Genomic DNA, 17,392 nt, shown 5'->3' on the forward strand with positions numbered 1-17,392 from the left:
GAATAATGTTTGTGAGTAATTATATTTTTTTATAATTATATATATATATATATATATATATATTGATTTGTATATTTTTTATTAAATAACAAGTATGAAGATTAGTTTTTTGAAATGTAAACTAATTTGAATACGAATAAACTAGCAACTTAGAAGATTGATTTTGTAGGAAAATTCTGATAAAAGGTCTAGGGCTTATGTCAAATGCTAATAAAGTTAATACATGAAAGTCACAAATTTGGAGAAGACTATAAATGCTATATTTCAAATAGTTCTCCAAGCATACAAAAGATGGCAAAAACCTCTCCTAAATGGACACTCCTCTAATAAGTCAACTTTGTTGTTGTTATCTTCCCCTTTTTCTGGACATTCTCTACTATTAGGATAATTAGTAAGTTCAAAAAAGTCTGGCTTGAAAATGAACAAACCAGGTCCAGAACCAATGTCATTGAACAACCAATCATGCACATCCCAAAATATTTGGACATGCAAATTATTCACCATCACTACTTCATTCCCTCTGAATCTCCAATTCAAGTTCATTATTCTACATGCTAGCATTCCATTTATGCAAATCCACATTTCTGGATCATCAGGCCCAGAAAGGGAAGTCTCGATCACAATTTCATGTTCAATTTTACCCTCTTCCAACATTACTCTAGTACAAAATATCTTCTTTCCATACATATTCTCTTTCTTGCACAACAAGGTAACCTCTTCCGAGGATTGTTTTGATTTAGTTCTCCTATAAGCATTGTTTGCTAAATCTCCTAGTAACAAGAGTACCTCTTTCTTGTAAACCAAGGCAACATAATAACATGAGCTAGGTTGTGGACCTGTAGAGAAAATCGCTTCTCGAAAATCCCAGAAAACATCTACTCTTGTGCCATCTATTTCAAATGATTTGAGACCCTTTTTACCCCAAGATTGCCCAGATTCTAAATCAATCTTACACATGTACTTATTTTCTTCCAAAGGGTTTTTTTCAACACTCATAGAAAGGGTGTGTTCTATGGTACTCTTGCACCATGTCACTATTATATTACGATCTAAATCTGCCACTTTAGTACGATAGACATACACGACAGAATGTTGTTGAACATCACCTTTCTCTATGTCTTGATCCTTGGAAGTTGTCTTCCTAGATTGTAGCTCTGAAATGGTTGATAAAGGCACAACTTCTACATGAGATTTAGCCATTAGCAATAAATGATTAGAACAATTTTAATTTAGATTCAACGTGTATGTTTGTGTCAAGATTGAGAATATGTAATTGTTATAGAAATAGTTGATACTATATAACATATAGTGGCAAATGCATATTTTGATTCTTGATCCTCTTTGCCCTCCAATAATTTGTTTGTTTAAGAGAATTGTAATTGTCAAAACCAAGAATAATGAACCATCATCATCTTAACCCTTGAAATATCAAAACCAAAATGCTTGATATAATTAATGAATATGAAATGTAAAATAACAATTACCAGAATAGTTGTAACATTATTCTGAAATACATCAAAATTAAGACTAAGCTTTAAGGAATAAAACCTACGTTGAGCTTGTAAATGAGATGCCAATACCAGAAATTTGTTCTCTTTATTGGATTTAGCTATTAATGGATCAATGTCTCTTAACTTCAAAATGAAAAAAACAAATGCAATTCTAACTTTGTCTTTACAAAGCAGTTATTTGCATTATTTTCAGCAAAATTATTTATAGTAAATGTCACATTTAGAAAAGGCAGCGAGCAAGAGAAGGTTATATAATACGAATTTCTCTATATATGCCTTGGAAAATATTTCCATTATTATATATATACACACTTTAAAAAAATAAAAATTACAATAAATAATAGAAAAATGATTTGGAAACATATTACATTAGCTATTTATTATTAAATAATTAGATTGTGTTTCCTTCCTTCATTTTCAAGCAATATATGGCACTATCCTCTCTTATTTTAATTGAGTTCTATATCCAAGTTCGTGTATAAAAATATTTACTTATGTTTGCTGCCATTAACTAGCATTCAATATAAAAAAATGATATTGCTGAAATCAAAGAAAAATCGTGTAAAAATTATTTACAGCCCTTGATATCTTGTATTAGAACCATCTCTGACTAATAAATGCAAAAAATTGTGAAAGATATATTGTATTAGAACCATCACTGACTAATAAATGTTTCACTTCATATTTTATGGCATCCTCTTTCCTTTGAAATGTATGATATTTGAAATAAGTCACCGAAACACTATGAAACTCAAGTCGGACGTCAAACCGGAAGTTTAAACAGTTAAACCGTCCAATCAGATCGGATGATTACACATATAATTAATAAATTTTATCAATAAATATATAATTATATATAAATGTAAAATTTTATATAATTATATTGAAATAACATCTCTCAACATTATTTTGGACGAGGTAAAACAAAATATTAGAGTAATGTTTCATTTTTTTAAATTTTAAGTAACTCATCTGGTTTACTTCCCGACTTATTATGATTTAACCAGGTCTAACATGGTCGGACCGAAATTTTTCTAGTTCGAAGCGGTTCAACTCTCATTCGATCAAGACCGTAAACCATGACTATTTTCAAGTCTGGTCAATGGTCAAACTGGTTGGACCACCTTGTACGGTTCGGTTATCTCAATATTGTTTTACATCCCCATATCTCTTATGTCTTAAGATCATGACCATTGTTATAAAAAATAAATCACATTAAACATATATAAGAAAAGTGATTAAAATAATAAATATCCTAATAGGATTTTTTTAAAGCTTACCTCATTGCCTTGAATTAATGTTACTCTTTCAATGTAGCTAAGGTTTCATGTTTCATAAAAAGTGCATATAGGTTGTTAAGTTGAATGAGAGTGATAGTAACATACAAGTTGGTTGAAGTTTTAAACTCATCTGTTTTTTTAAGTAAATGCATTGAAAGTTTGAAACCAATGTGCTAACTAAATAGAAACGTGTACCATAACCAATCATATAATAGATTCTTAGTTTTCGAGTGTCCATGACATGCATTGCATGCAATAGAAAAATAGAGTGGGTGAAAGATATTGTATATTTTTAACTATCAAGTGAAATTAAAAAAGTTGGTTATAACTTATAAGTAGTTTAAAACCACCTATAGAAAAAAGCAATTATTTGAAGCTTATTGTAATGTAGTTATCTCTATAATATTGGTTACTAACATTTCAAGACATTAGCTTTAGTATGTAATCAATGTCTATATGTTCTAATAATAATATAATATAAATTATATCATCCTAACAAACATGTTTACAAAGTCTACGTTAGATGTTGTGTCACTTTGAGTGACATTCAACCTCATTTATGTAGGAAGTGACATGTATTATTTTGTGAAAGGTGCGAAGATTTTTAGGAAATAACATTGTTACTCTATTATTTATATTTCACAAAAAATATTTACATGTCAACCCCTGCGTCAATTATTTATATTCCACAGAAAATATTTAAACGAAAATTGTATACTAAATAATTTCCAACAATCTTCTTAGTTGAAACTCGAAATTAATATATAGGTGTTGATTTCAACCAATTATTTATATTTGGCAAAAAAAAAATATTTTTTGAGAAACTAATTTCGAAAAAGAAACTTGAATATATATATACTACGTGGCCCATCGTATTTCAATAGAAATTTCCGGGAGCTCGAGATGAACTCTTGATTACAATTAGTGGAATGATCTCAAAACGATTACAATTAACTATGAGTATAATATCTATGAATCGTAAAGACTTATAAAAATATATTATCTACCATTTATTTATATTATTTTTAAAGAGTTAATGATAATTAAACATTAAAATTAAATAATATGATAATTTATAAAACTTCTATATCATTATTGCATACATTTTTTTGCTTAACTCACATGCACTTTAAAATTTAAACCACTTACTATAAAAGCAGATAGTTTCCAAAAGACTAAAACTATTGTTGAATGTCACGTAGCACACCGGATTGAAGGAGATTTTTTCAATAGCTATCTAGTTAAGATTTCTTATTCAAAAATAATATACTAGGTGATGATTTTTTTTTCTTCTTAAAATATACCATAATGGGATTGATTTTGTTGACCATTAAAGTATAGATTTTAATTAGTATGATGGTTTTGGTTACAAAATTAAATCAATTATTTATATTCCACAAAAATTAAACATTTTAATTTAAATAGTTTCCAATTATCCTTAAATGCATGGTACACTATAAAATAATAACAATCAAACTTTAATTCTACCATGTAGATTGATACATACATTAATTATATCATATTTTTCATTATAAATCATATTTATTAATGAAATATCAAATCCTAAATCTTTTTAATTGTTTCGTCTAAAAAAATTTCATGACTCCTTTTCCCCCTTCAAATTAGACTATATGATATATTTTGGTTATGATGACTATTAATAGTCTCCTTAAGAAGATTAGAGCTTTGTAGTTGTACATGTAATAACCAAAAACCATGATGCAAGAGAATTTTACCTTGCAATTTTTTCCTTCTTGCATTCTCATATATCATATACAAAATGTGATGCTCCAATTTAACTCCTATAAATAATATTTAAATTAAGTATACATTCTAGTCTTATATGTTTTTTGATTTTACCAGTTTGGTCCTTCAAAAATTGGAAAACAAAAAATGAGCTAAAAAATTTCAAATGTATATCAAATTAGGCCTTTTAGAGTCAAATTAGTCTCTACTAAGTATTTTAAAACATGCTAAAAAACCAATTTAATTAATTTTGAAATTTTTGTAGATTCTTTTAATTTTTCAAATTTTGAGAGACCAAATTGATAAAATTAAGGGAATAAAATAGATATTTACTTTAATATTTGGTGGGAAAAAACTATCACTTATTTGAAATTGACAGGTGAACTTCAATTTTCAAGAAATGAATCCAGCTGTAGATGTTGGAGGTTACTGGTGGGACCCAATTGAAAATTGATCATTGGATGAGAAATGAAAAGCAATGATAGTAGGTCCCACTTCTGATTCAGTGCCAGGTGGATTTTTAAAAATTTCAGTGTCACTCAATACAAAAACACAACTCATCAAAACAATACTTATATTTATTCTAACATGGAGCCACTGATTTTCTTTAATAAATGTGTATAAAATATGGAGAAGATATGTTATTTATTAAAATCATCATATGTATTAAAAATCATTCCTTTTATATTATACATTTCATAATAAATTATTTTTGAGTTTTAGGTGAAATAAAGATATTTCATCACCTCATAATAGAAAGTCATTCATTTTAAAGCATAAAGATATATAAAGTTATAATATATATAAAGATTGAGAATTAAAATTTCTAATGTGATCAAACCAATAGAAATTAATAAATTTAATTTAGGAGCCCACATTATATTTATAAAAAATTATTTATAACTTTTATATTTATCTCTCTTTCACATAAGTGAGAAATAAAATTTGAGATTAAAAACTATCTCCTTCATGTACAAATGAGAAGCTTGATTCTCCATTGACAAATTTTCATGACTTTTTTTTAGCAAAAAGTTTGTAACCTAAAACATGTTCCCACCACTTGTAGAAGTTTCTAAATGTTACTATAGGTAGCATGTCATGTGAATTCAAAACTTTTCTATTAGAGAAAAGTTCAATATTAAGTGAAGAATATAATAAATAGTGCAAATAAAATTTGAATAATTTAGATTTTAATTTATTTATGTATAAAATAATTTTAAAAATTATCAAACTTCTTATTTTGCTTCATATTCTATTTTTGAAGAAAATCTGAATTTTAACTTGAATTTTTTGTTTTTATAAAAAAGATATATATTTTGTTATTTGGTATACGGGGCGAATGAGAAAGCTTCACTCATTCAATTTTTTTATAAAAACAAAAATTAATATTTTAATATTATTTTATAAAATTTAATTAGTTTGTAACCGATAATGGAAAATTAGGGTGACTAATCCCGATCTCTATAAATACAGAGAAGGAGAGAGTATAGAGTGTGAGAGTGTATTGCAGTTGCATTCGCACCAAACCATCACATCTCATACCTTCCATTCTCTCTCTCTCTGATCCACTTTCTTTCGATCTCTCTCTCTCCGTTTTTCTCTTCTGCAAATTCTAACTTCATCAGGTTTGTTACGTTTTACGAAACTATACTTTATATAATTGGAATACCGATTACATATTATTCATCCTTTGCTTCATCAATTTGTATATATATATATATATAACTGTTTAGTGTTATTGCATATGATAATAATAGTTGCTTGTTCAATCAATATTTGGTTGTTATGAACAATTGTTTAAACATTTCTCCAATGTATGTATCTCAATTTGCAATGTCAACATGCTCTGTAGTTTGATCTAGTGGTGTAATGCTATGCTGGATCTCATATGTATCGTACAAGATGACTTAAGGTTGTTGTTTGATCTTTGAAACTATGCTCGCTGGGAGGGGTAGTCATATACTCCGAAAGTGATCAGTTCCTTATCGGGGGTACAAAAAAATTGTCTCGATAATGCCAGTAAACGTAGACTGTCATATAAAAATGTTGCTACTCTTTTTATAAGAATTTGACTAAATGCACTGAAGAGTGAAATGGTTGGATTTATCCAATCAGCCACATTCGCTTCCTATCTTTCCTTGAATAACATTTGCTTGTTATTGATTAATTTTGTACCATTGTTTTTGAAGGTCTTTGCCAATGGGTTCTAATTCAGCTGTAGATTTGATGGAGAGTACCTCTAAGGTTCATTATTCTGGACTTCACAATGATGGCTTAAAACAAAGAAGGACGGATGCAGAACAATCAGTAATTACTTCAGAAACTGGCATGCATAAACAACCTTTTATCATAGGTCTGTTTTTTTTTTGCATACCAATGTAGTAAGTAGTCAATGGTGGTGACACTTACTTTGATTTAGTTGCACTGATAGTTTGGTTGCAATAAACTTCAACACAATTTTGCTTTAGTTGGAACAATGAAATTTCTTGAGTTTGTCTGGAAGAAAAATGGCCTACTTAGAATTCATATTTTATATGAGGAAAAATCACAACCAACTTACCCGAGTGGACATAGAAATGAAAATTACTTCATACTTTATATGCTAGTCCAAGTTTGCGCATCATGATTTCATTTCATCTAATCATTATTGTTACTACGTTGTTTTACATTTACCTGGCATTAACTTATATGTCCATGTCATGTCTAAGGCAGAGCTTCCTGCAAACTTGCATAGGGTTAAAGGTTTCTGTTTCACTGTTCGAAACACAATACATTTTGAAAATAATCATACACCATGAGATCTTAAGAAGTTTGGATGCCTTATTTTAACTTATTGCGAATTTTTATTTAGTATCTGTGATTGTAATTCATTTTTAACAAATTTGTATCTTGCATCTATGATTGTAATTCATTTTTTTTACTTCTTTCTCTATTAATGTTTGTGCATATTGCAGGAGTTGCTGGAGGTGCAGCATCAGGCAAGACTGCAGTTTGTGATATGATTATTCAGCAGCTTCATGATCAACGAGTTGTACTTGTTAATCAGGTAATGTGTCCTTTCTTTATATACTTATTGGTGGTCAAATTGAGAATTTATAAGGATCTATAGCCTGTAACTCAAAATGGTTATTGAGGGGGAAAAACAAACAGTTAGTGCTTAATGTCTCACAGGCATCCTGTTTGCTCCCTTTTCTGAATTCTCTAAGGGTTTTGTTTGGTTTTATTTTCCATAAGATATTAATTTATTAGAATGATTTTATCAGTATTCTTTTGTTTTTTATTGTAACATAAGTCACCTTTTGCTACCATTTATAACACCAAGATTCCTCAACCTCTATAAGTTTTGCTACCATTTATAACACCAAATTTCCTCAACTTCCCTGTATTCAAATAGTTTTAAGATCATATTCTTTCAGCTCCTGTTTTTCAATATGAAAATCTTGTCTCCCATATTTTCCTTCAAAATGTCAATTTTTCTTACCAAAAGAAGTCACACATCTAAAGATATAACATACCATTTTTTTATGGTATAAGCAAAAACAGTCTCTAGATGTCTTTTCTGCCATCTAGTTGTTAGCAACCCTTTACACACATTTTAACTTGTTGAGGGGCTGTGTTCCAAAGTTTAGTTTGTTTTTCTTACTCTATCTGTGATGATATATAGAGCATAAGAAATGAATTATTTATTTTAAAACAGGGTTCTTTTTATCATAATTTGACCGAGGAGGAAGTTACAAGAGTACAAGATTACAACTTTGACCATCCTGGTAAGTTCAATTGTATCATTAGTCTCTATATTTCTGACTTTCGTTTGATATTAAGATATTATAAAGGATGAAGAATGCTCTGACCTTATTGGGATGTTTATTTTATTTCCTCTTTTTTGATTTTATATTTCAATTTTCCGACTTATACCTTGAATTGTTTTTTTCTAAAATGCTTTCTGAGGATGAGCTTAGAGATCCTTAAATAATATACAGAATTTAGCTTCACTCTGTTTCTTAGATCTTATAGTTCTCTTTAGATCTTTCTAAATTCTTACAAAAGCTCTTCGTTGCATTCAATGAGTACCAAACTAAATATTTTTTACTTTGAGAATGCTTTATAGCTTTAGGTACATCAAGAGACCAATCAGAGAAAAAATAACATGAAAGTTTTATCGATGCAAAAGTTACTTTAAAATTAACTGATTTGAGATTTTAAATTAAGTCTTGATTTAGTGAAGTTAACCTAGAATGTTCTTGCATTTAGGCTAGAAACCAATATAGTTGCTGAAACTACTGCAGACTTTACGTATCCGAATGATGCTCAAATTACGTCTTATGTATCATCGGCATTACAAAGTTTGAACTGATAATTTGCATCTTGGGGAACTTGGAGTTTATTGCTTTGCAACTGAAAGATACTTCAAAGAAAAATGCAATGAGAAAGCTGTTGTTCCATGACATGGGACCCAAGTAGTTTAGCTAGCAAAATTAGTAGCTCAGGCCACCTGGTAGTAGATATAGCACACCGCAATTTGATAAAGTAGCATCTTTAATACGAAAATATTAGATTTAAATTTTCTTAGTCCATATGTGAATGTTGGTTGTTGTACTGCTGAGGCTCCTTGCAGTATTTCTAATGCATGTTGCTGGTATTAACAGAAGCTTTTGATACTGAGCAATTACTACGGGTCATGGATAAGTTGAAGCGTGGGCAGGCAGTAGAAATTCCGAAGTATGATTTCAAGGGTTACAAGAACGATGTGTTTCCAGCAAGAAGGGTATCTTGAACTTTCAATTTTTATTAATAGTTTTAGCTCTTTCTTAAAACACTTATCAGCTTAATTTTATTTACTATTAATAGTTTAAGTCCCTTCTGAAAAGGTGTAGTAATTTTTAGTTTATATTATAATGCCAATGAATAGTTTTTTTAGCGCATAGAGCAAGCAATTATAGTGTCATGATAATGATTTTCTTAAATGAATTTGAATGGTTTGATGTACTAATGATTGCCAAATGAAGCAGTTTGTTTTTCTTTGAGCTTTTTCCCTCCAACCAAAAAAGCCAGCCACACTTACATTTTTTATGTTGTTTTAATGTGTTTTGCAGGTAAACCCTGCAGATGTTATAATTTTAGAAGGCATTCTTGTCTTTCATGATCCACGTCTTCGGGCATTGATGAATATGAAGATATTTGTTGACACAGGTCCCTTATTATTTTATCTTCCACTTTAACTTGTATAATTTATCATGTTGTATGTTCTCCCTGGAATTTGTTAGTTTATATTGGATCTGTTGTCATGTTGGTCTTCCTTTCAGTCTCATAGACTTGATTTTTTGTCCCTCAAAATCCACATTGTGATATAGGAGCATGCATATTCTTCATATTATCTATGAAAATGCATGTTCTTTTTCAGGTTCTAATGATACTATCTTCATCTTTGTTTTCTTTCTTTTTTTGAATATTTTTTTGTTGGTTCTTTATATTTTATTAATTGATGCCTGTCTATGTGAACCTTGTAGTTTTTTCATTACGCCTGCATATTCTATTAGTCCTTGTTTCACTACTGTGTTAGTCTGTCATTTTACAATGTAAAATGTTCAGTGCAGATGCTGATGTTCGACTGTCAAGAAGGATCAAGCGTGATACTTCTTTGAAGGCTTGGGATATTGGAGCAGTTCTTGATCAGGTAGCGACTTTCACCCATACCAGGTGCACTGTCACTTGCATATCTTGTTTACCAGGTTTCTCCCATTTACTGCATTGCAAGTTTGCATCACTGAGAAATGTACCCCCCCTCTCATGTTACTGAATGATTAGCTATTTTGAAAGTTCCTTGATTCCTTCCTAACCTGTCGTTATTCATTTATTTGGTTTTTGTTGTATTAAATCATTAAGGTTTATTTTGTTCTTAACTACGATAGTACTGATCAAGCTATAATATATTCTTCTTTATCATATTTTGATGTTTAAATTCTTTTATTTAATACATTTTAGTACCTGACTTTATACTATATATTTGATGCAGTACTCTAAATTTGTCAAGCCCGCTTTTGATGACTTTATTCTTCCTACAAAGAAATATGCTGATATCATTATACCCCGTGGAGGAGATAATCATGTGGCTATTGATTTGATTGTACAGCATATCCACACAAAGCTCAGTCAGCATGACCTGTGTAAAATATATCCTAATTTATATGTCATTCACTCTACATTTCAGGTACCCTTTTTTTATGGTTTTTGCAATCATTCTATCTTCCCTCTCTAGCTAGGGCTCCAAAATTGATATTTTTAATAAAAGTTGAATCATAACAATAGTTGCTGCTATGCAGATACGGGGTATGCATACCCTGATACGTGATTCTCAGATAACGAAGCATGATTTTGTATTTTATTCTGACCGTTTGATTCGATTGGTATGTAAATAAGGTTCATTTGTTGCTTTCTTGATGTTAGCGTCGGCATGCCATTTAGTGGTAACAATTCCCTCACTTGACCAGGTTGTAGAACATGGCCTGGGGCATCTTCCATTTACAGAAAAGCAAGTAACCACACCTACCGGTAAGCTGTCCTTTTCAACTTTGATTTCCTTGGCTTGTATTGTATGTACTTCTGTGGAGGCATCCTTTAGCTGCAAAGTGTTGTGGATGATGTGCATGTTGGGAACTGTCATATTGTTGTCACAAAAGTGAGAATATGAACTATATGTTATCAGCCTTGTTTTGGAAATATAAGTCTCATGTGAGCCTCTTGGAAGGACTACAAATCACTTCTGCTGTCTGACTATGTTTTTTTCTTGGTAGATTGTGAACCAAAGATGAATCATGTTATTGTATTTGAGAGTGAAAGGCATGTTTTATTGTTCATAATGTTATTTAATTGTAGCAATTGCCATACTAAAAAAACTAGTGTCTGTCTCTGTAGCTATTTTGTTTAGCTATTTAAAAGACATAATTAGTTTGCTTTATGTTTTAACATTTTTTATGGTAACAGCTGATTTTTATCCTTTAATGCAGGTTCTGTATATAGTGGTGTGGATTTTTGTAAGAGGTTGTGCGGTGTATCCATCATCAGGAGGTATCAGTCTAGTGACTCTGGCCCAAAACTGTAGAAGTCACTTTGGCATTTGATTAAACACTGTTATCCTTGCTTCAGAATGTTGACTAAAAGATTTTCTCTTAAATCCTCTGTATTCCTTAATCAACACAATAAATAAAGAGAAAGATCTATTTTTGGTTCAGGTTTAGAAGTTCTAAATTGTTTAAATTACATCTAGTGTTAATTTGATTTTTTTTTTCAAAATATTATCCAAAGCCAACCTCCTATTATGTTTTAAGAAACTGGTTCTTATTGTTTCCTCCTCATTTTGACGTGATCTCTACAGTGTTTTAATAAAATATATTGCTCGGAAAAGAACCCTCTGTCTTGCATTTAATATTATCTTTATCTAATTTCAGTGGGGAGAGTATGGAGAATGCTTTACGAGCATGTTGCAAAGGTATCAAGATTGGGAAAATTCTTATTCATAGAGAAGGTGGCGACAATGGTCAGCAGGTTTGTCATCAGCACGTGTGCTCGAGACTACATATGTGTTTCAGTTTATGATCACTGACATCTTATTCTTTGATTATTGAGCACAGCTAATATATGAGAAGTTGCCTAATGATATCTCAGATAGGCATGTGTTACTGTTGGATCCTATCTTAGGCACAGGTATGTCACTCTCATGATGTTCATTAATATGGTTATTCTTAAATTACTAGTGATTTAAATATTTTAGTTAATGTAAAATATGCCTGCAGCATACTGCAACTTCAAATTATACATCAAAAAAGCATACTAAGGGGGAAATAAAACTGCATACTATAATAATTGAGCTTAACTTACCTCCAAAAGCTAGCTCATGGGTGAAGAAATGCTCGGTTTCTGTAATTAGTTCCTTACACATATAATGGGCGGGACTTAACTCTTTGATATTTGGTTTTCATTTGGATTAACCTTGGAATATCTTCATCTTTAGGTAACTCAGCTGTTCAAGCTATTTCCTTACTTTTAAGAAAAGGTGTACCAGAGGCCAACATTATATTTCTCAATCTAATATCAGTAAGTCACTGATGCCATTGTTCCTATATGTCAAGTCATTTTCATTATTTGCTTCTGCTTCTTTCATTTCTTTTCTTGTATCATGGTGATGATTTTTACATTTGTGTTCTTAACTTGCCAGGCACCTCAAGGTGTGCATATGGTCTGCAAAAGCTTTCCTAGAATCAAAATTGTGACATCTGAGATTGAGATTGGCTTGAATGAAGATTTCCGTGTCATACCTGGCATGGGCGAGTTTGGAGATCGGTACTTCGGAACAGATGGCGATGATGAGCAGCAGCAGGTGGTGGTCCCTTCATAGTACTTCCACAATATTTTCTGGTTCATCATTATTATTGAGATATATTCAAAGGAAAAAGGTTGAGGTTTGCTGAATTATTATTATTGTGCCGGGAACTGAGTTTTATTTTTAAAATCAATTTTGATCACAATCCTTTGTTTTTTTTTTCTTCTTGGATTTTTTACCAACAGACGCATACTTGGAATGTTCCAATGCAAATTTGGTGTTATATTTTTATACCAGACTTGTTATTTGAACTTGTTCTTCCCCGGATAATGGCTTATCAAGATACATACATGTTTACAAACGAAGATTTACTTTACATATATATAAATGAATATAAAAGTTTTTTAGTTTTGTTGTGTGTACAAGTTTCTCTTCTAACAGCCAATCTTATTCCCCCCTTTCATAAGACTTTGTTGAAAAGTATGCCCACGTACAAAATAAACATCAAGTTTTCGTGGGATTTGTTTGGGAGTTGGATTTTGGAAGAGGAGAAAGAGAAATAGAAGGTTTAGGAGTCATCTCACAAAAGTATTTCATGATTTTCAATCTTTCTATTTCCCTTTTAAAATTCAACTCTCAAACTAACCCTTAGGAACCTCTCAAATGTTTTATGTTCCCACTTTAAATTCCTGATTAACAAATAACAATGAACTAGTGGCCTAGAAATCTAGCATACAGTAATGTTGTGTATAACCTTGCTTCACGCTTTCACAGTTTTTATTATGCCTTTAATTACCTTAAGATCAAAATTTGAACCTCCTATATGTATATATTTATTTCTATCTTTTACTTATTTTTCTTATTCTTTGTCTACACATATATAAAAAAGAGCAAAGGGGTATCAATTTGTGATAATATTTTGATGTACATGATATTTATTATCTAAAGATATCTAATTCCGACTCGTTTTTTTATGCACATGCATTCTTTAACCACGTGACGTGAAGGAATTTGACTTGTGAGGCTAAAAGATGTGTTAAAAACGTTGTTGTGTAACTTAACCTCATAAGTGCAAAATCAATAAGGTTTGATGTCTAAGAAGCTGGTTGAAGTAACATAAATCTTGTTCAATTCTACACTCAACCTCAATGCAATGAACAAGTTGGAGATGTTGAGACTCTATCTTTCTCCTTTAAATGGAGTTGGTTTGGGTGCATTCCTATCCTCTCTATTAAACAACTTAAGCTTTTAATATTAGTTTATAAATAGAAGCTAATTATAATGTCCAATGATATGAAATCAGGATCGTTTTCATTAATAGATAGACAAATGCATGTTTCTCCCTCTTTTTTAATGACAAAGAAACAAGTAGAAAGATGCATACTATTGCTTTCACCTTAAGACCCATCTTCTTAATATTTTCTTTACTTATAAAAATTATTAAAGTGCTTAGATTTGTAGCTACGTTACGTACTTAGATTCCTTCCATAGTTCCCACCCTTTTTTATTATTTAGTTTTGGCACAACTTTCTGGAAATATTTAATATTCCTTATACAAGATGTACCAGGTTCAATGCATTTTTTTTGTTTAGAGCAGATAAAAACAAAAGGAAAAACGAAAATTCAGTAAATGCTAATATGCTATGTTGGGTTGGGCTTAGGGACAATTCATTTTGTGGTAGCTTGTTGCACCTAATTACACAAGTATTATTGTTCGGCCTTTTTTTGGCCCCTTCTTTCTGCTACTGAAAATAAAAATTGCATTTAGTTTTTGGTAGTGTAAAGTGTAAACATTATTTTACATATACTTTTTCTTTGGCCGTGATTTTTAATCTCTTTCAGGGTGTATGACTACCTATTTTTAGGAATCGAACCCTAACCTTTTAGTCATATTGAGGATCTAGTAAGCTTTATACAACATCAAAGTCTTTATCTCACTAAGTGATATTACCTATATTGTAAATCATATTATCATTTTCAATATGATTTTTTTTGGTGTTCTTCTAAGAATTGGATTCACATTTTTTACAATATCTTGCAAAAAAAATAGCTTATTAAGTTATCTAAAAGCCAATTCCATCTCTAAAAACCAATTGGTAAGCCTAAAGAAACAGTATTTTGGGTGTAATAATGACCTAAAAAAGCATCACAGAAAAAACACACTTTTACTTAGTGACCCCACCACTAGAATTTGGTACAATCACGTTCGTGATTCCCTTCCGTCTCACATTTGTTTATGTATTAGATCAAACCATTACCCCCTTTCCCTTTTTTCTCATAACATTCAAAAATCTTCACTTTTTTTCACAAGAAATTTGGATTCATCGTTGCCCCTCCCAACAAGTGTTGTTCTCATGATCGAAAACTTGATCTTAGGAACCAGTGGGGATATGTGCAAAGATTGTAACATCAAACAATAACAGCATACGGAGATTAAATAAGTGATTAGAACATCAACATAATCTTTACCCACCAAAACAAAAAATAATAATAATAATCCGAATTACAAATAGCAAGTTTAACATATTTTATATATACTAAACTAAAAACAAAACAAATCCACATGAAATAAATAAGAAAAATGAAATGAACAAGAGAATATTATTAACTGACAGTGTCCTTAATCTTGTGAAACCCATTCTTGAAAACTCCGAAACCGAACATCATTCCAATGACGATCACGACCAGAATTAAGCACGTGCAACACATGCACACCTTCCCTGGACAACACATATCTCAAAATCAAAGAGCACTGCAAAGAATTAATCTTTCTCTCAAAGGGTATTCGGATCTGAGAGATTTTAGCGCAGAGATCTTTGTGAAGGTATTGCAGAATTTAAAAGATAGAAAAATGAGAAGTGTTTGGAGTCTCTTTCACTGATTCAAAACGTTTTGAAGCTTTTATATTTACATAAAGGAAGTTTGTTTAGCTTATCATTTCATTTATAATATTTATTCCCTAACGATATAAAATTTATGCATAGTCATTGTATTATTTATCATTTATTTTAATTTAAAATTTAATAACAGTTAAAGATAGATAATATAGTAATAGTATAAAAAATTCTTACACTGTTTATATATACATTTTTTCCCACATAAAATATTCTCTTTTTTTTCTTTATAAATAAAAAATAAAGATAAAGAAAAAGGGAAATATCTTTTTTTAGTAATCAATGTCGCATGACTGCAATAAATCAACCCAATTTTACTGTTTATTAATATTTGATAATTTTAACTTTTAATATTTTAAAAGTGTATAATATATCATTTATATGTTAAATATTACCTATCATTAACTAATAAAGTAATATACATTAGAAGTGTTAATGTCATCAATTGAGGATTAGGTGGATAAACTTTTGGATTAGTTGGAGTGGACTCATATTTTGTAAGTATCTCATAATACATTTTTCGAAATTTACTTTTCAATTAATTTATTCAAATAATGAAATTTTTTAGTTTAAGTCAAATTTTGGATAAAAATACTACCTTCTTTCAATATATTTTTTATGTATAAAATTTTCCATTAAGCTTAATTAAATGATGTTTCTTTATTGTATATGACATTACATTCAGAACTAAATTAAAATGAAATTGGAAATTTTAAGTTAAAAAATGAATAGTAAATCAAACTTTATAAAACACTAATAGATTTGGAATAAAATAGAAAGCTTAAAAACAGTATATACTAATAATACTATAGAAGGAATGGGGAAAGTGTAGATGTGGAGGTTGATGCATGAAAGGTGTAGGGTGGAGCAGTTCAGATAAGGAAAAAGTGAAAATTAATTTTTTTAATTGGCATTCCATGTTTTAATTATTTTAAGACGTAGTTTGAGACAGATTTTAAATCCTTGTCCAAAGTATTTGAGTTTGATAGAAGAAGATAAGTTTTGAAATTTGGGATAGAAAGCCTAAAAGTAAGGTGATTGGTCCATCATCAACTTCACTAATCACTTCAAGATAAGCTGTCATAAATATATATTAATAATGTATAAGTTTTATTTACTTAATCCTATGTCGTATTTTTATTTGTTTTTGAATATCATTAAGAGATAGAAATATAATAATAATAATAATGTATAAGTTTTATATATTTTTACTAAATTGTTTACTATTCATGTTTAATATTTATTAAATTCTAAAAATAATATAAATGAATGATAAATAACTGATTATATATAAATTTTTATGAAGTGCATACATATATATTAAAGTCTATTATTAATTCTACATTTTTTGTAACATTTAAAAAACATACATTTTCCATGTAGCAAAAAAAAACATTCAATAAAACTCAGTTTGGATCCAAGTTAAAATTCTATCATACGATGAAGGCCCATACCTTGGGCTTATTTGGACAGGACTGAAAATTAAGCAATAGATTATGTTACTTTTATTCTTACTTCCTTTTTTTTTTATCTCATACATATAAACATTCAACAACAAAATGTCTCAAAATACAAAGAGAAATAACACATTGTTCTTAAAAATGTAGATCAAACATAATTCAATCACATATATTTAATGGTTAT

General features: G+C 29.8%; 2 protein-coding genes across 2 annotated transcripts; one reads left to right on the forward strand and one right to left on the reverse strand.

Moving 5' to 3' along the window:
- On the reverse strand, positions 265–1,200 carry LOC109328548. The gene has a single exon (XM_019562060.1). It carries the CDS (start codon positions 1,198–1,200, stop codon positions 265–267), a length of 936 nt encoding a protein of 311 aa, XP_019417605.1.
- Positions 6,041–13,216, forward strand: LOC109342135 (uridine kinase-like protein 3). Its single transcript, XM_019580169.1, has 15 exons — positions 6,041–6,162; positions 6,727–6,890; positions 7,492–7,583; positions 8,235–8,304; positions 9,184–9,302; positions 9,631–9,727; positions 10,132–10,211; positions 10,551–10,745; positions 10,858–10,941; positions 11,026–11,086; positions 11,542–11,602; positions 11,983–12,079; positions 12,166–12,238; positions 12,546–12,628; positions 12,750–13,216. The coding sequence occupies exons 2-15, from the start codon at positions 6,737–6,739 to the stop codon at positions 12,927–12,929; spliced, it is 1,446 nt and encodes a 481-aa protein (XP_019435714.1). The 5' UTR covers positions 6,041–6,162; positions 6,727–6,736; the 3' UTR covers positions 12,930–13,216.

This window comes from Lupinus angustifolius, chromosome LG02 (assembly GCF_001865875.1).
Source record: "Lupinus angustifolius cultivar Tanjil chromosome LG02, LupAngTanjil_v1.0, whole genome shotgun sequence".
NCBI lineage: Eukaryota > Viridiplantae > Streptophyta > Magnoliopsida > Fabales > Fabaceae > Lupinus > Lupinus angustifolius.

Excerpts from the sequence above, each read along its gene's own strand:
- LOC109342135 (XM_019580169.1), top strand. The coding sequence starts at position 6,737 with ATGGGTTCTAATTCAGCTGTAGATTTGATGGAGAGTACCTCTAAGGTT. Across the intron at positions 10,212-10,550 it reads TTGGAGCAGTTCTTGATCAG|TACTCTAAATTTGTCAAGCC; the intron begins GTAGCGACTTTC and ends TATTTGATGCAG. Across the intron at positions 11,087-11,541 it reads GCAAGTAACCACACCTACCG|GTTCTGTATATAGTGGTGTG; the intron begins GTAAGCTGTCCT and ends CCTTTAATGCAG.
- LOC109328548 (XM_019562060.1), bottom strand. The coding sequence starts at position 1,200 with ATGGCTAAATCTCATGTAGAAGTTGTGCCTTTATCAACCATTTCAGAG.